At 33.8% G+C, this 24,913-nt stretch overlaps 1 protein-coding gene across 3 annotated transcripts in view; it reads right to left on the minus strand.

Moving 5' to 3' along the window:
* The window catches only part of LOC149424497 (neural cell adhesion molecule 2-like), a 239,400-nt gene that overhangs the window by 77,994 nt on the left and 136,493 nt on the right, over positions 1-24,913 (minus strand). For all 3 annotated transcript variants that reach the window (XM_089631386.1, XM_089631383.1, XM_089631385.1), the window contains exons 8-9: positions 7,092-7,233; positions 6,764-6,894 (exon numbers count right to left, since the gene is read on the minus strand). In XM_089631386.1, the coding sequence (XP_089487512.1) occupies positions 6,764-6,894; positions 7,092-7,233 (273 nt within the window). The remainder of the gene's footprint in view (positions 1-6,763; positions 6,895-7,091; positions 7,234-24,913) is intronic.

Genomic DNA, 24,913 nt, shown 5'->3' on the forward strand with positions numbered 1-24,913 from the left:
GTGTTTTTTTGAATAGCCCGCTATTTCGGTAGATGTTACTTTTAAAGCTGTCATTTTTGACATTTGACAAGTAGAAACTACGCCATTAATAAAAATGAAACGATATACGCTTCAACAACGCATAGAAATTATTAAAATTCACTTGAGTGAATCAAATGCAAATCAACTTGAGTGACTAGGCCCATTTCCTCCTCGGTAGCTTCGTCAACAAGCAAAATTGTCGCATCTGGGGCTCGCAAAACCCAAGAGTTATTGTTGAAAAAATAACACCAAACCTTACCTAACCTAACCTAACTATAAATTTGCTGCAGACATATTTCATCGTCTGTCTAAGTCCACACGTTGTCCTGCCACAGACCGCCTTCTATGTAGACCGCATTTTATATAGACCACCTTTTATCTGTTATCGGATATTTTATGCATTTGACATACATAGAATACATGCGCAAGTCACATCCATTGTAGATTCAGGGTTTGCCAATAAGAGGTGTTTTTTTGAATAGCCCGCTATTTCGGTAGATGTTACTTTTAAAGCTGTCATTTTTGACATTTGACAAGTAGAAACTACGCCATTAATAAAAATGAAACGATATACGCTTCAACAACGCATAGAAATTATTAAAATTCACTTGAGTGAATCAAATGCAAATCAACTTGAGTGACTAGGCCCATTTCCTCCTCGGTAGCTTCGTCAATAAGCAAAATTGTCGCATCTGGGGCTCGCAAAACCCAAGAGTTATTGTTGAAAAAATAACAGAGTGGAAGATACTACCAGTATCGCCCTGGTGTAAGACTACCATTCAGAATTGAAACGTTGCTCCAAATGGCTTTAGCCGTGTTTAGTGACTAGATCTGAATAGCCAGGTACTTCCCCACCTTCCTCTCTCCCTTCCCCACTTACCTTCAGCCTCACAACATCCCCCAATTGGAGATGCCATAGTCTCACTGGCTCCAGACGGGAGCAGTTGGGTCTCTTGTGAGGTATTCACTATAAAAATAAAAAAAACAAACCTTACCTAACCTAACCTAACTATAAATTTGCTGCAGACATATTTCATCGTCTGTCTAAGTCCTCCATTAAGACGCGGACATTTTTCGGTTACTGTGGTGGTGGTGGTAGTGGTTCTTTTTTAATATGGTCAGGGTATTCGTATTTGGGAGGCGGGTTTGGGTACCACCTCTCCAGGAACCATTTATTGGATAACCCAAACCGATAGTGGTTCGCTACGTTTGGTGTTTTGGCAGGGGTGCACGGGTACATCGGGTGAGATGTATTCAGTATGCGAATGTCCACCAGCTGCGTGGAGTGCCGGATCAGGAGAGGCTGGTTTGTGAAGATCTTTTGACCTCTCCAACTGGTATCTCGACCCATCGCCATAGGCTGCAGTGGGAGGGACATATTCATATGTCCATCACTCCTGGACACACTGATCCTTAGATACTTACCCAACCCCCATTCACACCTTTTAACTTCCCAGAACTTCCTTCCTTCATTTCCTTTAAAAAGACCCTTCACACAGCCTCCATATGTTTTTGCGTTAATGTCACAAAAGAATAACATTTATATATTCACTTTTGGATTTGCCCAACCATTTTTCTTAAACATCATTATGAACGAGATATAGATTAGTCACTAATAAATATGATTACGGCATTATCGAAACCAGGCTTAACTCAAAACACCAGTTTTTGTAGTTAGGCCCCTGTGATCCTAAACGCTCAATTGGTGTACGTATCCATATAAAAAGTTTAAGGATAAAGTTTATTCTGTACGAAAGTAGTAAGTAATTTGTGTTTGGCATGAAACGTGTTTAAAGATTTTGTATTTTTTTCGTGTTAAAATGGTGACGACCCTTTAAAAACAAAACTTTAAAATAAGTTTTTCGCCAAATACTCGAAGACAATTGTTTTGATCCTTAGTTTAAAACTTATTCCGACAGGGATTAGTTTGTTTTAGTTGAGGGTTCCAGTGACGTAGACAAGATTCGCATCAAAGGTACAACGTATATATATATATATACGTATATATATATATTATATATATATATATATTATGTATATATAAAACATTAATTATATATATATATATATATATATATATATATATATATATATATATATATATATATATATATATATATATATATATATATAATTAATGTTTTGTGATTTTATGATTCCACCAAACTAGAAATTACAGAACTTTCCAAAGAGATTTAATTTTTATTACATTAACATTCCACAAAAGTTTGAATCTTAGAATGATAGAGCCGTCCCGTTTCCCGCCATCGGCCATTCCGTCCTCGATTTCATGCATTTGACAAAAGGATAATTAATTTCACGGGAACCATTCCGCCTCTTCTTAACTCCGGCAATTACCTTATTTATATCATCGAATTTCTATCCGAAAATTCCCACCAGATTTAATATTCCTTGTTTTCATCCTGAATAAATCGAATCGAATCCTTTCTCTCCCACTTTCATTTTGAGAACGGTGAAAGCTTAATATAAAAGTTTTAAATCGTTTTAACAGTTTTTTCGGAACAAATTGAATCGAGATAATACGTCTTTTTAAATACACAAGACTCGGAAAGTTTGTTTTCCCAAGCCAATTATCGTGAAGATTTTATATTTATTTAGAACGGTTATTAATACAATCCTTGAAAATTATCGTGTAACTTAAGTCAAATGATGATTTAAGGCAGGTAATAAGTTAAGTGTTTCTTTAAAACAAAGCGCCTAAAAGATTTTAGCGAGAGTTATTATGTTAAAATGTTCATTGTTTTAAATATATGCGTGTAAAGTGTTCATAACTAATTATGTATAGCTGTAAAGGTAATAATCACGTCAACTAGATAAACTAGACAAGAAGAAATAGAGTAAAGAATACTTCTAGAACACGAATAGTTATTATAATATCTTGCAAGTACTGAAAGTTTGTAATAAACATTTTGATACAAAATATGCAGATTACAGCTTTGTCTATAACATTTCCCCTTTTCGATAAACAGTCAATAGATTTATAGCCGTCTGATATTGAACCGCTTAAAAAATTAGAGTTATTATTTTAGTATGTAATTTATATTGACTATAATAATTATCCAAGACTGAGCATTTCAAATACTAGCTTGTACCTAGATTACATGAAGGTAGTAATAGGTACACAGATGTAGCGGATCTGTTTAACTGCACAGAAACTAGGTACAAGAAGGATGTACTATCATATTTTCTAAATCATTACTAATATAACGTAAGTCTATTCATACTTGTTGATAATATTTTGTATGTAATTGTATCTCCTTCTAGTATTCATTTTATTCTTTCTGTCGTCATTTTATGATCAAATGCCACAGTTAATTTTTATTCTTTGACATGAATTATGCTGTATGGTATATTTATACCGTTGATATTCAATAAATAAATAAATAAATATAAGTAATTAAAGTAATAATTTTGTAATAATGTGTTCCCATGAACCGTGTGAGAAGACAAGTTTGCATTGAGAGCAAACACAGATAGAAATTAGAGCCGCTTGTCAGGAAGGAAGTAAGGAGCCAAGAGAAGTAAGAAGTGAAAGAAGAGAGGTAATGAGAAAAGTTCAATAAAGCCCCTTCCCTTTATTCTATTCGGCCCATAAACTCGAACGTCGCGGCCGTCCTAAACAATAATATGAATGGAAGGAAACAATAAACTTTACTTAGTACCGTTCCGGTTTATGGCATTTGATAAAGCCACGAGTATACCCGGAATACATGCACGAGTGTCGAGTATGTTGTACTCTTCTCTGTTTGGGTGATATACGACCCAACTGTATTTCAACTTTCTTATGCTCACATGAGCAAACTAATAATTTGCGCAACCATTGAGATACTTCGTAGGTGGAATTTTAAAGTTCCAAGAAGATAAATTTATCATGAAGTTTTTCATCAAGATTTACACATAAATAAAGGACCAAGGATCTGAAGGTTCGTGAGTGTCCCTAAAGTTTGCTTTCCTGAATGTGTGCTGGATGTTTGTATGGACATAAACGTAATTCCGTGGGAATAAATAGTGTAACCATAGTCAATTCCGTGGAAATAAACAGTGTAACCATAATCAATTCCGTGGGGAATAAATAAATTATGTATTATTATAATTTTTTGTTTTTAAAAACGCTTTTGATCATCCCGTCAATCTGAATGCAAAGGGAAATATGTGTTGCATCTAAATGCAACACATGAGCAAAAAAAATGATTTAACAATAATGAAAGCCAAGTCTCGCTTATCTCGAAACCTGGTTCGTTGTCAGTTTTTAATTTAATAAAAATGTGGTTTATTACAAAACCCCAAAGTATTTCCTACCTTCGAAAAAAAAACATTATTTGATAATTGGTGATGAAAGAATTTTTGTTTATACCTAAAATGTGCAACTTGGTAGTGGATATCCTAAAGGATTTTGGAGTTTCAAATTATCTCCGTCCTAATTGTTTGACAAGTATTATTCAACGGAGCACCCCGGTATGTAACACGTATTATCCTTTGTTTCTATTTCAAAATATAATATATTCAATTATTCGAACAGATTTAGGCTGAATGCTTAGCAGTACGTTTTAATGGAATATTCATCAAGCATACACCGATAAAAAAAAAAAACAGGAATGTCGGATATTAATTTTTTATTCAACTAAGACAATCTTTATATAATATAGTATAAACTATATCATACAACCTCAATAATCAAGGACTGGTCGGTTTAATTCCACCACGGCATATAATCAAATTTAAATTCATTATTAGCATAATGATACCGTCGATAGATTCGTTGTAATCTCTTCCATTTTTTTCTAAACTATAGAAATAGCGGCAGCAAAGAGGATATCATGGCAGGGCTGTTAATACCTTCAAGTTTATCAGATATCTCACATCCCATGAGTATTAGAAACTGTTTAACTCGGAATTGAATATTTGCCAGAATAAATGTATATCAATAGTAATAAAATAAGTTTTTCCACATTGTACATTTAGGCTATTTTAAGGTAATGCCAAATTTCTAGTAGCAAAACTTAAAGTTCCACAAATTGGTCGTTCAAAAGACGCCCACGTCAAGTTCTTATTCAAAGCAATTGTGACAATATTATTTTTAGAGAGATTCGTTGAGGGCATTAGAACCTATTCAAATCAGAGTAGGAAACATTCTAGAAAAAAACCACTTTAGCGACAGAGACGTTTGCTTCCCGCATTATCTTAATCGCATCACAGCTAATGGTTATTAAATTTGGCTTTTATGTGGAGGGCATATTATTATCGGTTCGTTAGTCCGTATGCGCTGACTGGGGCCAAATTATATCGTTTGTTTACGCCGACCATTGGCTTTTAGCCTACCTAACTGAATAATGGCAGTGTCCGGGTCCGCCGTGCTACAACTAAAACGGTTACACACTGTATAGGATATGTATCACAGATTTTCATGAATATTCAAACGCGTGCATCGAAATCAGACCATTTCGCCGTTCGCTTTGAATAATTTGAGAATATTTTAAATGAGCACTTTTTTAACGTGCTGTTAGCTACGCCGCGAGTGTTTGTCATATTGACAACTCATATTTGCATAACCGTCGAGAGTCAATGAAACGTACCCGCCACGTTTTATGCGGCTTTATGGCAGAGTAACGTAGTCAGTACTCTTCATGACTGGCCAAGTGGTATTTACTGACAACCAGAAACTAAACAGTATTTTCAATGTGAACGAAAAATAAAATAAAATCGACATTACCCACCGTTTCACAAACGTAATGCTGACGCTCATTTATTTTCATCAACACATAATGCTAAGAAAAAACTATCATCGTTACAATGAAACTTATTTGGGGATCGGTAATATACCGATTTACATGTATCCGGTTAAGCCTCTTCCATCCCTTGTGCTGAATACGCAATTGTGTTCCCAAACTCACTGGCTCCGCATTGGTGTATTTGAAAAGGTTAAAAATTTGTTGATTGCAAAATGTCGTAACTTATTTTAATCAATGATATCCATGCTAAAAAATGATCTGTTAGGAAAGCAGAAAATGGGTATCAATAGTTAAATGGACGGGAAAATAAAAAGCTATTGCGATCCCATGTTCACAGAAAATGGAGTAAATAGAAAGAAAAGAGAAAGATGAAAGAAGAAAAAAAACATGAAAAAAGTGGGAAAGGGTTGCTTGAGAAATACAAAGAAGAATAGGTATAAAAAAGGAGAGAGAAAGAAAATGTAAAAATAAAAGAGATCAAATTTACTAAAAAACATTGCCTAAATCATCCCTTGATCCTACGTTATTTTTCTTCATTCTTCGGGTCTTTTTAAGGAAAGGAATGGGAGTTTTGGGAAGCAAAAAGATATGAGGGATGGGTAAGAATCTAGGGATCAGTGCGTCCAGAAGTGACTATCTATCTATCCCTCCCGCTGTCGCGCAAGACGATGGGTCAAGAGAAACCAGTTGTAGAGGTAAAAGGGTCTCCCCAAACTAACCTCTCACGATCAGGCACGCCACGCAACTGGTGGGCAGGCGCATCCTGAATACACCTAACTCGATTAACTTGGGCACCCCTGCTAAATCTCCAAGCCTAGCGAACCACTTGGGTTGGAGGGACCTATGGCAGGGGTATTGGTTATCGAAAAAAACCAAAGCCCCACGATGTACCGTTTGCATTGGAACAGGTTTACTCTTAGTTATGTGGCACAATTGTCTCCTTCAACTAAACACATGATGATTTTAGTAAGAAGGGGAATTAAGCTACTTACATTGTGCATCCAATGTAGCTTCCTCCACGCGGGGTTGGAGTGGACATGGCACTCGAAGTAAACGTCATCTCCCTCCTTGATGTCCTCGGCTGTGAGGGTGCTTCCCAATTTCAGACTTACCACTGGAGGATCTAGAAAAAATACCATTTTGTTGTTTTATGCGGCATAAACGTATAATAATTACCACGAACTGTCCCCAGTCTTATTAGTCAACAGTTGAATAAATATCAGAAAATGGAAAGGATTTTTTTTAAAGGCGTATTCGAGAAACACGGTTGGATGTACTCATGTAGTGGAAAAAGTAGGAAAATCTTAAGTTGATACTTACAGACGACTTCTAATTTCCAGGTGGTTTCTATGAAGATTCCAAGGAGAGTATTTTCTGCCCTGCAGGTGAGAGGTTTTCCATCATCGTCTGAAGTGGGTATGAAGCTCAGTTCACTGATGGTCACATTTTCTTTTGCCTCATCCTGTAAAAAATAACAGGTTTCAATACGTCACGAAATTTCACGTGAAGCGGAGTCATAAATAGCAAAACATTTTTTTTAAATAACTAAAATGCTTTGATTAATTCGGTACAGTATCGAAATTACGATAACATTCTAATGATTATATTATAATGCCTTCGTACCCACTCTTACCTCCTTACCTCATACCTCATACACACTCGAAGCACACAATAATTATTAGGTAGATTTTATCATCAGAGCAGAGTGATTTATTACTGAATAATTACGACTAATTTACCTTACTAAACTTTAGTCCACATAACTAGGAACACAACGGTTAGGTTATGTTACGTTTCCCAACAAACGGAAGTCTTGCCCTTGTTTGCTACTGATTCGAAAAGGTTTCAAGTTAATAAAACATCAAATGTGAATCTTTTACATTCAGCAATGACTGCGGCAGTACCGGATTACGTCTTGCAGAGGCCGGTAGCTTGGAAATTTCGTAACCACGTTCTCAAATAATCTCTTAACACGATCATAATTTGCAGGAAAAGAAATCGCTGTCCATTCAAGATGATATGTGAATATAAAAAATCGAAAGTGGAATGATTCCACAAGGAAGCTTACAACAAGTTTTATCTTCTTTCTTGCCCAAGTAATTACTAAATATGTATTGAAACAACCTGAATTCCCTTGAATTTATACATAACGGTGAAAACTGCCACATTGTGAAAATTTCCTGCGGGCGGTAGTTTTATGACCGCAGATGTGATAATATTTGGAAAAGCTTTAATAGTTTTTACCTATTATTTAAATGAAGCGGCCCATGGGCAGTTGCTTTTATTTAAGGTTAATCCGGCACTGGGTTCTATATAGTATTTTGTGTGTTTTTCAGAAGTGTCTTTATAAGTTTGTTACCCTCCGGCAAAGTCCAATAACGAGAGAAATTTGATTGGGACAAAGCCCTTTGCTCGCATACCAATCCGGAGTGAATTTCAGCCACCATTAAACTTTCACGTAAAGATCGTAACGTACTCGTTTTCGGTGGAGTTAACGTTTCTCCCAAGCGCGAGAAAAAGGCAAGAAAAAGAGTTAAGTGACTCGAAGCGCGGTTTTTCAATTGCGGCTTAAATTAATACCCCCTTTTATTAAACGATTTTATTTTGGCGTATTGGAAACGACTGAATTATGGCATAAAATTTTATCATCACCATTATGATAAACGTTTATTTGTAGGTATATGTGAATGGTAAAATAAAAATACTCCAATATTCAATCAGACCATTAGGGGCGTCAAATAGAAGTTTAATAAACTGATATTTGAGAGGATTATCGACGTAAGAGATATGGTAAAGAAAGACAATGCTTCTCATGGCTTTTACATTTTTGGGACTTCAGCAGTTGCGTCGAGATGTTTCAAGCTGCAGTGTGTAGGCTTAGGAAAGTCCGTTATTAAAAGGATTTAAAAAGCACCGTAGTGGTTAATGATTTACCGATGTTTACACAATCCATTAAACTTCACAAATTACACGTTTCCTGAATGCGATAATATTTTTGTTCTAATAAAATATCGTTTCGCGAAGTTAAAATTGCAGGTTGGTTATTATTTTATTTATATTTTAGCGATGACGGAAGCGTTCCGTAAACAGTTTGTTGAAGCTCATTCAGCTTTGCTTCCTCAAGAAGCACTGTCACCGGATGGCTGGTCTCCAGGAAAGACTTAGCAAGAACAACAACTTCATTACTTAAGCGTCTTTTGCTTGAATGGTTTTATGAAGAAGGAATGGCTGGGTTCGCACGAGAATTACAAATAATATAGGAGAGTAAATAATATTTGGGAGTAACCAATACCTACTTTTATGACTTTTGTTATTTAAACGAGGAGCTAAAGTGGCTATCCATCATCCGAAATTGTTTTTAAACGTTTATGTAAGGTTCAATGCAATGGGTTTGATTTAAGTTTGATTAAAAACACCATTTATTTCATAGATTATTTTCTTTATCTGTTTATTATTTATTATTTACGATGTGTCTAATAAACTGTATGAACATAATCGGTACTTTTAAAAATGATTCCATTTAAAGCGTTCTAAATTTTCAACTGCTATCATGCAAGTCACTCGCAGTTTTTAACTGCCAGCGTACTAGTAAGTCGCAGTTTCTAGTAAAAACTGTTAGTTCGCAATCGCTTTTCCTTTAAATCCTAGCGAGCGACTTTCAAAGTTCGATTAGACCCGAACAGAAGAAGCGTAATCCCTAGCACTGAAAAACCGTGACTAGATATCCGGTCGTAACATTAATCCAATCAAAGGAGTCGGTCGCGTACTGCGGAGTCGTAAAACAGAAGGATGGCTCCCCACCCCCTGCACCATGCGCCCCCGGCGCCCCCAACGGGCTAAGTTGATTTTCTAAGGAAGATCGTTAGGGCTTATTGGGAAAACGCATCGGCGTACGGCGCGCGTACGTGAGACACGACCTAAATCGCGCGATCTGAATATGTTGCGAGTAAATTAAGTGGATTGAAATGCGGATGAGTTTTATCAACACAACAGTTGTTGGTCCGTGATAAAACAGGGAGAGACATCTCGCCATGTATTTTTTTAAATCAAGCTTTTATTCACCTTTTTTTAAAGTTAACACCCGCCAAGAGTTCTTATTACCCGAAATCAGTGGGAATCATAGCATGGCATCTCCATTTGGTGAACGACTAGTTGTTTATAAAAGTGGAGAAGGAGCAAAGAGAAGATTATTCAGATCTAGTAACTAAACATAAATATAGCCAATTTAATTTATAGCCAATTGGTTGCGGCAATTCAACTAAATCAACTAGCATAGATATGAGATGATTGATCCTTGATAATATGAGGCGGTATTTCCTATGTAAGTAAAAGGTGAGGTAATTTGCCTACCTTACCTAGATATGATCGTATTCATCATGAGTTCACCATTGACATAATTCAAAAGAGTTGAAAGCTTAAGGTTACATAAAAATGAAAACATCCATTAACATAACATAAAACGATTGGGTACTTGAACTTTTCAATCATGACTCGCGTGTCTCGAATCCCGTGGGACTAAAAACTTAAGTTTTCCAATGAATATATCTGTGTGTTACATATAGTTTTACGTAATAAAAATAATCTCAGTTCGTGCATCTATTTTATAAGAAACCACTAAACTTAATGTACTTTAATAATATTTCAGTAATGTAATTTTAAGAATTGAGACAAAAACAGCTTTTGTCTTACGTACGTTTATTTTAAAGCAATTTACTTCATAATCAAGTCTTTCAAAGTCGCGTTAATTGACGTACCTATACATAATATCACAATATCGGAGAGTGACAAAGTAAAGCTCGTTTTAAACGCTTTCAATGTTTACTCGTTCGGGCAACATTTAACTTTGTCGCAAGAGGTAGGAGGCACATCGATATAATTATGCATGGCTTACTTAAATTAAAGAATTAAATTTATCATATTGAAAACAAAATATTTAACTTTTACCATTCGAAAAACAATATATTTCAAAATAACAGCATAGTCGCTGAAATAAATATTGGCGATATTTTCACATTCTCAAATAAAGCTTCAATGATGTGGTTTTGTAAATATAAAACGCAATTTGAGATTATTTAGATTTTTTCCAAAATATGATAAAAATGCTTTTATTTTTATTATTTATAACACGTAAAAATATATCCCATGAAATAATAAATATCCCGATAATATATCAATAGAAATTGTTGAGTGACATGTTACATTAATTTTTGATCAGATAAACCCGCACAAGCAGGAATCCCCCGAAGCGGAAAAAAGGAATCGTCTCGAAGGCTTACGCAAATAAAAGGATGTTGAGTCTTATAATTTATTAACGTTTTTCGATCATAAACTCTATCGAGTTTCCTCATTTCTTTCGAGAAATATTATTCGTACTCCTGGGTTTCTCGGAAAACATCTAATGTGATTTGATAAATGTAACGTGATACGCAAATCAGGCGAGCTTTGTGCGAATTTAAATTCAACATCAAAAGAACAAATTGATTAGCAACGATGGCATCAGATTTTCTTATAAGGTACATCAAGTAATCACGTAATTTACTTTAAAATTATAAATAATCAAGATATACGTAAGTCTGTTCCTCGAAGGAGAGCAATTACATTACCTCGTATATTAAAGTGGCTAAGTTTTTTTTTAAGTTAAACCTGGATGTTTGTTAACCCTCGTCTGTCTATTTCATGCGGCTTTTCCTTTATTTGCTACGAACGAGTTCACATAGACTTTATGGCCTGGAAACGGATTTTGGTCACAGCTTTATTTATGACAAAAGGACGCTGCATCGGTATTATGCGGAAAATGTATATTTTTTTAAATATGTCAAACGGGAAACATAGATTTAATATGCTCAATACGAAAAGAAATTAATGTTAAAAGCAATAAAGCGTGGGTAAGAGTAAGGTTAAGTTGGGTTTATATTAATATTTGGAAGATTTTACAGGTTACCTTTAATATTATTTAAATATAAAGATATTTAGTGCTACTATTTGTGTACTAATTTTACAGTATAGTTACTAGAATATAAATTAACTTTATCAAATGAAAATAATTAAATACAGGAACAAAATTGGCTGCGTTATGGTCATCATTATAATTTTCATCCCCTTGTTCTAGCCGGGGTGGCAACCATTGTTTCGACAATACGTTAATTATTTGACTGCTTCAGTCGCCTCTGTCTATTGCAAGCTTTCCCCTTACGCATATAGATTCTACATTTATTTGCCCAGAATTGTTAAAGCTGACTGCATGACCGCCCCCTGGAAAATCGGATGTAATTTTAGAGCACTATAGTAGTTATGCTTGTAAGTAAAGTTACAGGGATTGGAAGCTCTAGAGTTTTCGATAGTGGAGCTCTGACTCTTTACCATAGAAATCATCGACATATTATCGCGAACTCTTTCATGAATTTCAGTTTGACAGCTGTAGCTAAGAAAGTAATATTGTTTCGTTCATCATCTAAATTGATGTCTGTTAGTAAGGAAAAATACACTGGGGTACCTCCAAAACTTTCACTGGTTGAGGTATCCTGAAAAGATCCAGTACAAGTTACGAAGGATGGTGCTAAAAGCTGTCAACAAAATGGGGCCATATCTCCAAGCTATGCATTCCAGAAAATAATAGTCTAAAGCAATAAACTCTGTAATCTGCAATTGGAAGGTTGAAAGAACCTAAGCGAAGTCCGAACACTAAGTTTGGTGATCGCGCATCTGGAGAAGCCGGTTCCGAGGCTTGGAATGAACTTCCTAAGGAATTATGATGCGTAATCAACCCAACAGATTTTAGATCCAAACTAAAAACTCACTTTTTCAGGCAATCATTTCTATAAATTCGATATTCTACTCAAGCATTGGTATTTTTTATGTTCTTGTATTTATACTCTAACTGTTGATATCCGCAAATAAGTTTCCTCGCAATTCCTTGCTACTACTCCTAATAATGTCAAAGTTCTATTGATAAACATACCAAGGGACAATGTAAGTGTGACGCAGGGCCGGACCTCAGACCGCAGAGCCAAACTGCTCCTGGGGCCGTTAGACGCCTAAGTAATCAATGATATTTGGATGATTTGTAATTTTGTATAGCGCGGTTCTTATGAAAAATAATCTTAAAGGCAATTTGATAGGTTAGGTATTATCAGCGCCTTGGCGCTTTGAAAATTCGACGCCCAGGGTATCGATTCTCCAAACCAAGCCGCTCGCAATCGCCGTACATGCATTAGACGACGTTCTTATTTTTGAGTCTCGTCGAAGGTCATTCTACTCGAACAACGAGTGGGTCGAACCACTCGTTGTTCGAGTGGAATGACTTTGTCGAGAATCGAGGCCCAGATCATTTTAAGTCACGAGTTGTAGGCTAGGATTTATAAGTCTTAGTCGTAAATATCTAATAAGTAATTCGCAGGTTATGATGAGAAATATTAGTTGCAAGCCAATAGTACTAATATTTAAAAAATATATTTTTACATCGCCATTGAGGTAATTTTTCACAAAAGCAGCGCTACACAAATAAGCAAAATATTTTTATTATTATTAGTTACTAAAGCACACCTAGCTAAGTTTTAATGATTAGTGCTGTTTTTCTTATAACAACGGACGTAAGATTCCACTTGCACCATCTACAATATGGTTGATCTCTCGCTTGAGAATATGAAACTTGAGTGAAAAATGTGATGGTTTAAACATATATTCGTATAGATCAACAAATTCTGAATCACAATACATAGGTTTAATTATATATAATTATACAAAGAATTAATAAATCAACATATAAAAATGATTACTACCGTTATTGGTCAGCGGGTTCTGACAGCACGTAAACTATATAGTACTTAAATTTTGTGCCAAATTGACGTGCATGTACTCGCACACGGTTTACTACTGCGGTTTATAAATTGTTTTAAAATAATACATGTGTTTTTTAAATTTCCCTAAATATTAAAATTGGGTTTTTTTGTTTACATAGCTTACCAACAAAATCGGAGCACGTACCGTGTCAGATTTTGAACAATTCTGACGGGCTTTGAAAAATGCAAGCTTTGAAAATTATTTTAATTATGAATTCAACATTGTTAAAAACACTAAAAATAATAGTATTTAAGTTAGAAAGTGAACATTCATTATCAGAAAAAAATTCTGGATTTCCTTATTGAAGATCGATTTTCACATTTCGATTAGTATATACGCCTATTTTAACTTCCACTTCTGTTTTGGGAGTGCACATCCTGATTCTTCGATAAACTAGTTAATTGAATATCAAACGGACTGAAATCTCCCCTCGCTCAAAGTTTCGCAATGTCATTAACATAATAACTCAAATGGTAACTAACTGATCTCTATATCACCAACTTCTGTAGAATCCGGTGATTGTCTATGAACGGCATTGATTATTGGCTATGAAGATGGTAATGGATTCTCTGTCGGAAGCCGTTTTTCATTTCCAATTCTTCACAAAAGTCACTATTTATATATTTAAAAAAATCAATAAAAAAATAAAATAAATGATACAGGAAAAGAGAAAATCCCAATAAGCTACTTTTTAGTAGTTTGTCAATGGGTGCTTTTAACGTTGAAAGAAAAAAAACTTATTTAGTAAAATATTTATACATATTTGAACATTATAAAATAATAATAATATTAAGACAGAGATAAAAAATTAAATATCAATTATGTGGAGGTATAGGTATAGTGATAGTATCTAACAAAAATAAAAACGTATGCATTAAAGGTATAGCCTAAAAAGATGTAACATAATATAGAAACTAAATATTATATGCAGTTAGAAATTCTTTGTATTAGAGATAATCAGCGAGCCAATTCTTCAACATAATATTTTGTTTGACATTTTTTTTTGGTTTATTGGTTTAATAGGTACAGTTATAATGTATAAATATTACAAAGTTGTTTTTTTTTTATATTTTGATTTCAGTAGGTAACATATTGAAGCAATTAGGAATCTTGTAGTCCAGCGACTAGTAAATGTTATTTAAACATAATATAGGGATGCTTGGTAATTTACTTCAAACTGCATACTTTTAAGCACATTGCACAATAGTTGGCGGAGAACCAAGCCACATGCCTTCTCTTGGTCGATAAACCAGCTAACGTCGTTAAAATATAATTATATAACACCCTCAAAATTATTAGTAGGTAGTTAGTTATAAATAACGTATTTTCGGAATATTTTCAAACTTCTTTGATTCAATCATAAAAATATCATAGAAAATAATTTAGTATACATTTTCTAAAATATATTTTATCTTAGATATAAGCTCGGTCTACCTATAGAAACTATAGATTACAACCACTCGACGAAAGAATTATAATTTTTTTAAATTGTTAATGGAATTTTAGACAGCCCTAATATACTGGACTTAATCACCTTCAACATACCAACAAGAACTTTTCAATCGAAAAATATTTTTAATATCAATAAAAATATCAGGACTGAGTTAATTTCTCATAAAATATAGTTCCAAGAAGACTATAATAATACTCATCAGTAATAATAATTAAAGTAAGAATTATATAATTCTTCGGAATGGAAATTTTAATAGAAAATTAAACTTCATAATTATTGTTCCACCAAATTATTATGTATTGTATATCACGTGTTTGTAACAGCCTGTATGGACGTATAATATAAATAGATACCACTTTACCACCTTTTTATTAAAAATATTATTTCACCTTGATACTAACGATCCATATTGGATTTGTGAAATGCTCTTACCTATCAATAATACTCGATTGTCGGAAAATATACTTTTCTCGTTAAGGAACTGAAAATTGCCATATCATGGAGCTGAAACGAATTTTTCCAGAAGGAAGAGAAGATAAACGATTTTCACTGTTAAAAAAAACACGTTTCAGGGTTATTTCTTTAATGCGAGGCAAATTACTTTTAAGTAGTTTGTCAAAGGACATAGAAATTCAAGATAAGAAAGTTGTAAAAAAGAAAGAAAAGTATGTGTGGCCGGTCTTTGAAGAAAAAATTTCAAATTTCAAACAAAAAAAAAAGAGGTGTTTGTTGGCTTATAAAATGATGAATTTTTGGCAAAACATCTGAGGCCTAGTTTTATTGCATAAATTTAAATGTAATATTGTCATCAAATGAGCATTCAGTACTATTTTTTTTGTAGTTCTCGGTTAACACTGAGAACAAATTATACTTGACATGCTTTACAACCCGATAGTTGTCCTCTCTTGCTGATAGGATGGGTTGTTTCACAGAATTTGAATAATTCCTCAAACATCGAAGTTAATTTTTAAAACTCTATTCAAGTTCCGTTATTGTTTCTGTTCTGAGAAGCAACTGGTCCATATTGATATACAAACACAACTTGAATGGAACTTTCATGAAACTTGATAATTAATTTTTAAATTTGACGAATTTCTGTGAAATAACGGACACTTAAAATCGGCATTTAACGGAAACCTTTCAACAGGAAAAAAAAACAAAATGTATATTATTCCTGCATGAAAGGTTCACTTTTGTAATTTAATTACTTCAAAAATAAAATTCATCAGTCTTTGTTACCTCTTGGAGAGAGAACTAATAAATTACTTATTGGGTGTGAAGTTATGCATCTTATTCACATTGCGATGAATAAATAAGTCGATTTAATTCCTTCTCGACATAAACCAAAACCTCCTAGATCACTAGGCCGGGACACTGATTCAAAGCAGCCTCCTTAATTTTTGGGATTTTATAAAAGTTTTTATTTCAATTTATTCTTATTTATTAACACATCTTAAAAAGTTTATGTTAATTTAAAACTGCATAAAAGTAAATTTTTACAGTTAAGAGGCTGATTTGATTCAGTGTCACTGCCTTGTTTTCTAAGAGGTTTTGCATGAACCCACTATCGCCTCATCACGGGGCAAGTGGAAAAACTCGTCGTTTCATTACTCAAAAATGTATAACTCATTTCAAATGTCTGTCTATGCTATTTTGATACATGGCTTCAAAATTACCATGTACGTAAAAAGGCTTTGGGCAGCTGTAAACTGGTGTAAAGTATTAATGTGATTTTTTACAATTGTTATGATATTGTCACTGAATCTACGTCAAAACATAAAACACGAAAATGATTAAGACATGATTCTGCTGTCAAATATCTACTTTTTTCTTCAAAAACAAACATTTTTTCTATCAGATGTCGTCACTTGGCCAAGTATTCACCCAACTCCTCACCAACTTATTTTTAAAATGTTTTTAGTTGAAAAAAAAAACATCAATAATGTCACCGGAGGCCAAATTTTCTCTAACATTTTTTTACTCCAAATAATGTGAGGAATCACTGGTTAGAGTAATTTTTTTTTTTATAGTGAATACCTCACAAGAGTCCCAACTGCTTACGTCTGGAGCCAGTGACACTATGGCATCCCCAATTGGGAGATGTTGTGAGGCTGAAGGTAAGTAGGGGAGGGAAAGAGGAAGGTGGGGAAGTACCTGGCTATTCAGATCTAGTCACTAAACACGGCTAAAGCCATTTGGAGCAACGTTTCAATTCTGAATGGTGGTCTTACACCAGGGCGATACTGGTAGTATCTTCCACTCTGTAAGTAAGTCAAGTACGTCCCTTGATACTATGTGATGAAAATATTAGATAAATTCAACATTTTAAAACGTATTTATGTGCTGATAACTGGCCAACAGATTTAATTAGAAAACCATTTTGAGTGTCGTAAATTTCCCGAACAACATAAATATACTGCAATATTACGGATGTAAATAACTGTACATATTTACAAAAGCTTTTATGGGTTGGTAGATAATTAACTGTTATCGTAGAAAAAACAATTATGGAAGGCGAATAACGACATTTTTACTAACGCTTTGTATCACAGGAATTGCTTTTCTCATAATAATTATTTTTCTACAATAGCTTTTTTATAATATGCTCTCAGATGGAAGAAAATCGAAAAAAAAACAAACGGTAGAATGAAACGTTCTTATAAGAATAAAATTCCCGGAGAATCTGGGTACAAAAGCTAGTACAACCATATATCACGAACCTATGTGCAAAGGTTACAAAAACTATATATTCACAAGTAAATATCTACCATTTGTGAATATTTGTCAGAATATCACATCAAAAGATTATTATTGATGGTTCATTCATCAAAGAACTGAATACTTGTCCCATTTGCTGCCCAGTTTTGTTTCAAACGCATAACGAACTACAAACTCTATATTAAGATTCTGTTTGACTTGGAACGAAGCTAATTTAGTTAGAACAAACAAAATCAATCGATCTACCAAACATAATTGATGACAAGACTGTGACAACAAATAATGTAATCAGCCTGTGGTATCTAACTAACATGTCCCGGAAAATCAATGTTTCGGATTAATAATGTTATAAGTTCGTACCTTTCACCGAACAATCTATCACGCAAGCTAGCGAGATGTTTGCAATACTCTTGTGAAAATTATTTCAAACAGAAAGAATAACATGAACATTTAATCTACCTAAGATTTTTTTTTTGATACAAAGTTGAGTTTGAGACATATTCAAAGTTGGTTAGTTTAATACTTTGAATATGTTTGTTTTCTAATTTATTCATCTCATTTTTTTTGGGAAAAGCCAACTCCTTGTAGATCTCACTATTTGAATTTTCAGAAATCGTTTTTAGTAATCGAAAAACACTTTTTAGTAACAAAATTTAAAATAAAAATATATCTTTCTTAAGTGACACAATATCTAAATTTTAAAGCTCCATCTCGGGGGACGTGAGAAAATAAGCGAGCAAGCTGTTTTAGAGATGTAAAAGAGTTATTGTAATATTTTTCCGCATTTTAAATAGATTTTTAATTTAAATTTCGATTCCACTGCAATTATTTATTTGTATGATATTTTCATGTCTTGGTTGAGTTTTACCAATCCTACCGGGGTTGACCGATATTAACACGGTTTTGAACTCTAGATCCTCTAAATAACGAAGTCTTTTTCCGTTGAAGAATATTTATAAACTTAAAATGTTGGAATTTTCGAATTTTTTTAACTAAATCTATTATGTAGAATCACGCTCCAGAGAAAGCGCATTTTACCCCCAAACACCCTTACGTCGAATTTCCTGCGCTGAATAACATACAAAAATAATCAAACTTCATAATAATTATCGTATAACGAATACAAAAAGTGCCGTTTTTATGTCTTATAATCATGGGTTTTACTGCGAAGGGTGTTTTCTCTCTAAAAAGTAACAAAATAAAGCGTGGATCCTGTTGTGTACGATTTCTTTGCAAAGTGTAACTTAACACGTGGCTTGGCTTATATTAGAGGTTTTCAACTTGCCCAATTTTCAAGTATTTTTTTCTTCATCACCCTCCTCCCATATAAACAACGTTTCGTCGCGTACCACTATAAAATATAACCCATTGAAAATATCAATTATACGGGGATATAGAGAGCGACGCAGGAGAAAATTTTGCTACACTCAAGGACAAACCGATAAAGAATGCTGTTGATTCATAGCGTTTGGAAAATCAGAGAAATAAATTACATCAAACGTAGATCTTAACAAAAAAGTGCTGCATTTTCTATAGTGTTTATAATAAAGTAAATACACAAATAATGCATATCTTCACCCCAAAGTCACATTAAAATCGCTTTTTTTTTTTTTTTTTTTTTAATTTTTTTTTTTAATTCCTTTATTTTTCCCAATTTTTACATTAATTACATACAATATTATATAAATCAATAAGAATAATGGGAACCCACTAAGGCGCAGCCTGTGCGTGGGTAATATATTTAAGTTATTATTTTATTGTACCTATAAATAAACAAATTGTGGGCATATAAAATAAAAACAAGATTACATTTTGTATAAGCGTTTTGTATAAAAAGTGTTTATAATAGTGTATAGTGAAGTTATAAGTGTTTATTGTAATATATGTAATATAAATAATATAATATAATATTGCTTTCCAAAGCACTTTTAACTGTTGACCGCCTCAGAAGCGGCTCAAATTTACTGGTGGGCGATATGGCCCAGATTGGGAATCAGTTGTTTACAGGTAAGGTGGGAATAGTGCTGTATATACAAGCCGTTTGATTGTACCACGTGTATGGCACGGATTGAGGAACAACTTAGAGGCCATTTTTATCACACGCCGACCCTTTGTGTAAAAATGTTCCAATTTGTTTGAGCTGAGCTAGCTTTGCAAATCGTTAGTTTACAAGGGTAAAATAAAAATACTCCATTGAGTTACAAAGAAAAGAGAGTTTTATCCAAGGCGCGGAATGAAATAGCTAAAGCGACACCTATTTGCTATGTGCCAAGGCGAAGCACCTGGACATAAATATCTTGTAGGCAAGGCAAGGTGTAGGAGAGAGCACGTGACATCACATTATTGTTTGGAGGGGATTGTACAGAAGAGAATTGAATTAAAGCTTTCACAAGATTGCTTTGAATAACGGATCTAGAATACTAAATAAGCTGGCTTACATAATATTTACCAGTATTATACAGATGACAAAAAAATTTAAACCCTTATTAAATATATCAAGATTTGAGAGGCGTGGAATTTTTTATACTACAGCTTCATGACGTGCTGTTATAAGTACGCATGCTTATATTTTTAACGTTTTAAGTGTTTTTTTTTCTTCAAAAAAACTGAAATGTTGATGCATTAAAATGAACGGAGCTAGCGAGATACAATTAGTATTAGAAATTCCAATATTAAATATTATGACTCGATCTTGAAAAATGTTTTATTACCACGAAATCAAAACAATCCGCCCGTCGTCATAAATACCGCTCAGGAGGTCTAATGCGTTCAAATTGATAACTTTACAAAATGAGATCGATAACTTAACTTCCAACGATTTTATATCAATATCCCGAGTCCGAAGACGGATCGATAACTTAAATTCTAACGATTTTATATCAATATCCCGAGTCCGAAGACGGATCAATAACTTAACTTTCGACGATTTTATATCAATATCCCGAGTCCGAAGACGGATCAATAACTTAACTTCCGACGATTTTATATCAATATCCCGAGTTCGAAGATGGTTGCAGTTTGATTTCCGAGCCGATATTGACACGAAATACATAAGAAATCGTTATACGATGGCAACACTCAACTGATAGATCTGGGTATGAATTGACATTTGTCAAACGACACATTGTCAAACGTCAAACGGCTATGTAAAAATATGAATAAATTGACAATGTTGAATTGAAATACTTACTTAAATATGCATTGGCAGTCCGCATATACTTTTTGACACAAAAAGGGAGTTAATTAGTTAGTGAGATCTTTAAACGTCCGTGGCCGGAACGGATTCAAATCACTGCGTATACTACTTCTTTCAATTCTAAGAGCTTCGTCAGTTCAACTTCGTTCGTTAATAAGCCAGTAATTTTCTACAATGAAGGATATTTAAAAAAAAAGATGTGTATATTGACAGTTAACTGAAGCTTATCGGATACTATGGAGGCCCTCGCTAATGTTTGTCTATTGGCCGTCGAAACATTCTTATCAATAATTATTGTTGATCGTGGTTGCAAATATCGCCAACTGACCATGGATGACAAATTTAGGCAAGATCGTATTGATATAGGATTTTATCATCGACTGTGATACCCTGGAACGGCGTCGGGGATGAGATTGACAATCCTGCGACGTCATATGATGCAACATCTCTCGGTACCACAAAATATTTAAAATTGAACCGTTATGAGTGATTAAAAAGTTTTTACCTAAAATATATATGTTTTACTACGAAAACGTTTTGGAATTTATATTCTGAACACTGTTAAAAGTACCTGAACTCTTTAATGTAAAAAAATAAATGATTTTATGAAGGAAGACACCTTTGAACGTGGTGCCTCTCTAGTTGCTCAACATAATATAATGAAGTAAAGAGAATATAGGGGCATGGGGACCAAAGTGGACTAGAGATGAGAGGGTGGCGATTATTACACCCCTTTACCCAGAGCCGGGTTAATATGTCTTCCTATAAACTCAATGACTCTGTTATGGCTCGGCTCGTGTGTGCGAGCTTCTGCACCACCTAGACTTTATCGATTTAATTAAATTTAATTACACGGTAACACGGCATATTGATGGCAGCTACGTACGTGTTTATTATGAATTATGGACTTAAGATGGATTAGCAAGTTTACGCTCCGGGCAGCAATAAGATACTCTTGATTCCACATTAATATCAAAGCCTTTTATTATCATCTCATTCTAAAGAATTTTAGTCGGTAGATGCTTAATCCTTTAATTCGCTTCCTCAAGAATTGTTTAAGGCAGATAAAATAAAAGCAGCTGCCTTCTAGGAAGAGATGAGATTATAAAATAGATATCTTTTGACATAACGGCTATTAAATAAACGTGTTACATTTTTTATAATAACAAAGTATGAAGAAGAGCAGGAGTTGCATAATTTACTTAGGACGGGTTGTTTCGGAGAATTTGAACCATTCATCAAATTTCAAAGTTCATTTTCAGGTTCTGTGAAAGTCCTATTCTTGTTCTGTTATTATATCATTGTAGGCTAGTTGCTTGACAAAACTGATATAAAAACAGAACTTGAAAAAATCTTTCACAGAACTTGAAAATGAACGTTGAAATTTGATGAATTGTTCAAATTATCCGAAACAACCCGTCCTTAGTATCAATCCTTAGTAATCAAGTTTAATTGTCACTGATAATGATTGCTAAACTAGTAGTTCCGTAAGCAGTAAACCTCGCGTCCAAAAGAGTATGATGCTAATTGTCTTTAAAAATTTACCAAAATTTAAACAGAAAGCATAAGATTTATAAGTAGGTACTTACATACCTACCTATTAAAATATGAATAATACAATTCATGTTATATTTTTTAATTATATTAAAACACTAATAACTTTGTTTACATCACTTTAATATGAATATATAACCTCTACATGTTTACTCCTTCTGATGAGGTGAACTTTTTTCATGAAACATGTAGAGGTTATAAATATATTAAAGTGATGAAAAAAAAAGTTATTTGTGTTTTAATATAATAAATAATGACATCACAAAGTGATAAGCTTTCAGAAAAAAAATTCTATTAAAATAATAATAAATTTGAAATTAAACTATTATTTACTTTATACGATTTGCCCAGGGAAATGTCATTGATATACAAAGGTCTCTTTGTATTTACAGGATGCAGAAAAAGGGTGAAACTGAAGTTTTGAAGGGCTGGTGTGGTTGGAGTAGGAACCTAGGAGGCCCCTCACTCTATCGGGAGGATAGTGCCGTTTTCAATTGTTACCATGATTTGTTCCGGACGATACCAGGACTTCGCCGTCCTCACGTTTCTTGAAAATGGCCGTTCTTTCGTTTCCACCCAGCGAATCTTCCGGCTGTAATTTGCGACTTATTCCTGTAAGGTTACCTGGAGGAAAATATTTTTAAACATCGGCCTTACACCCCGAAAGATCTCAAAGATCGAATTCGGGAGGAAATCGCGTCTATACAAGATGTGCCTAAAATTTCTGCAATTGCCTTCATCAATGTATCGCTGCTAGGGGCCATCATCTTTTCATCATCTAGGGGCCGTCATCTTCAAGACATGATGCATAAAATGGCATGATCTAGTGAATAAATTAAAAAAAAACCTTTTCTGTAATCTGCACCGTTTTCCTAATAGCCTTTCAAAACTTCATTGTCTGTTTTGCCTCACCCTGTACATATATTGTGTATTATACAGGCATAATATTGAAATAAAAAAGATAGTGTAAAAATAGTCTCTATTAAACAATTAAAACAGCCACCATCTTGAAACCGAACGTTAAAACAAATTTACAGAGAGAAGAAATGCCATAAGAAATGTCGAGTAAAAGAGAACTTTGCTACGTTTATTTTATTTTTATTTATTTATTTATAATGTATTACAAAAAACATGGTAAGTAACACATTATTCCCAATGAGTTGAGATAAAACTCATTACGGGAAGTACAGACACATAAAATACATTTTACAAGGATATTACACTTTTAAAAAAATACAACATATTGAAAGGGAAAAGAAAAATAAATAAAAAAGGAAAAAAACATTGTTAAGAATAGAGATTTTAGAAATACTGAGAGACATACACATGAAACATAGTAAACCAACATATGAAAGCGAGCGAAAATTCACTGGTTTAAAAACATTTTCAGGAAATAATCTTTAAGCGTTTTAACTAATATTTTTTTGTTAGTTACTGATTGCTTTATTTCCTTAGGTAATGTATTGTATTGTCTATATGCAATATATTGTAATGAGTTAATACCAAATTTTGTTGTGTGGGTAGACGATGCTAGGTGTATTAGATTTTGGGACCGTGTTTTGTGCTGGTGTATGTCTGAATTAAATGCTGGTTTGATGTTAGTGTGTGAGGATCTATGTATGATTTGTAATATTGTACAAGTGATATTGTATTTAGGTAGAACCGTAAAAGGAAGTATGTTTGTCTTTAAATATATATCTTTGATATGTGTATCCCACGGTAGACGGTAGATATTCCTTATTGCTCGATTTTGAATCACTTGTATTTCTGATATTTGTTTTTTAGTAATAGTGCCCCAGATACTAACTAAATAACTCAGATGGGAGTGAATCATCGCATAGTATGTGGCCCTTAGTAGAGATGTAGAGAGAAGACCTTGGAGTCGGTACAGTACGCCGGTTATTGGGGATATTTTAGATTTCACATGCTCAACATGGGAATTCCACGAAAGTTTAGAGTCTATTAATAGCCCTAAATATTTCGTGACTTCTATATTTTGGAGCTTCTCAGTTCCAAGTGTGATATTCATGGGCACATAATCCTTATTACCAAAAGTTAGGTAGTGCGTTTTTTTTATATTGAGGCTCAATTTATTAATACGCAGCCAATTAGCTAGAATTGAGACATCTACATTCATTTGAGACTCCAGGTCACTCAGGCTTGTACTGTGATAATAGATTACAGTGTCATCCGCATAAATTTGGAGGTTTCCAGAGATACCACATTTAGTTATGTCATTGACATATAGCAAGAAAAGCAGAGGCCCAAGAATTGATCCCTGTGGCACTCCACATGTGATTTTACCTAAGCCACTCGAGACACCTTTGACTTCAACAAGACAAAATCTATCATCTAAGTAGCTTCGGAGGAGATTTAGGGGCT

Source organism: Hesperophylax consimilis, chromosome 4 (genome assembly GCF_061612785.1).
Source record: "Hesperophylax consimilis isolate HC1 chromosome 4, BYU_Hcon_1.0, whole genome shotgun sequence".
NCBI classification, from domain to species: domain Eukaryota; kingdom Metazoa; phylum Arthropoda; class Insecta; order Trichoptera; family Limnephilidae; genus Hesperophylax; species Hesperophylax consimilis.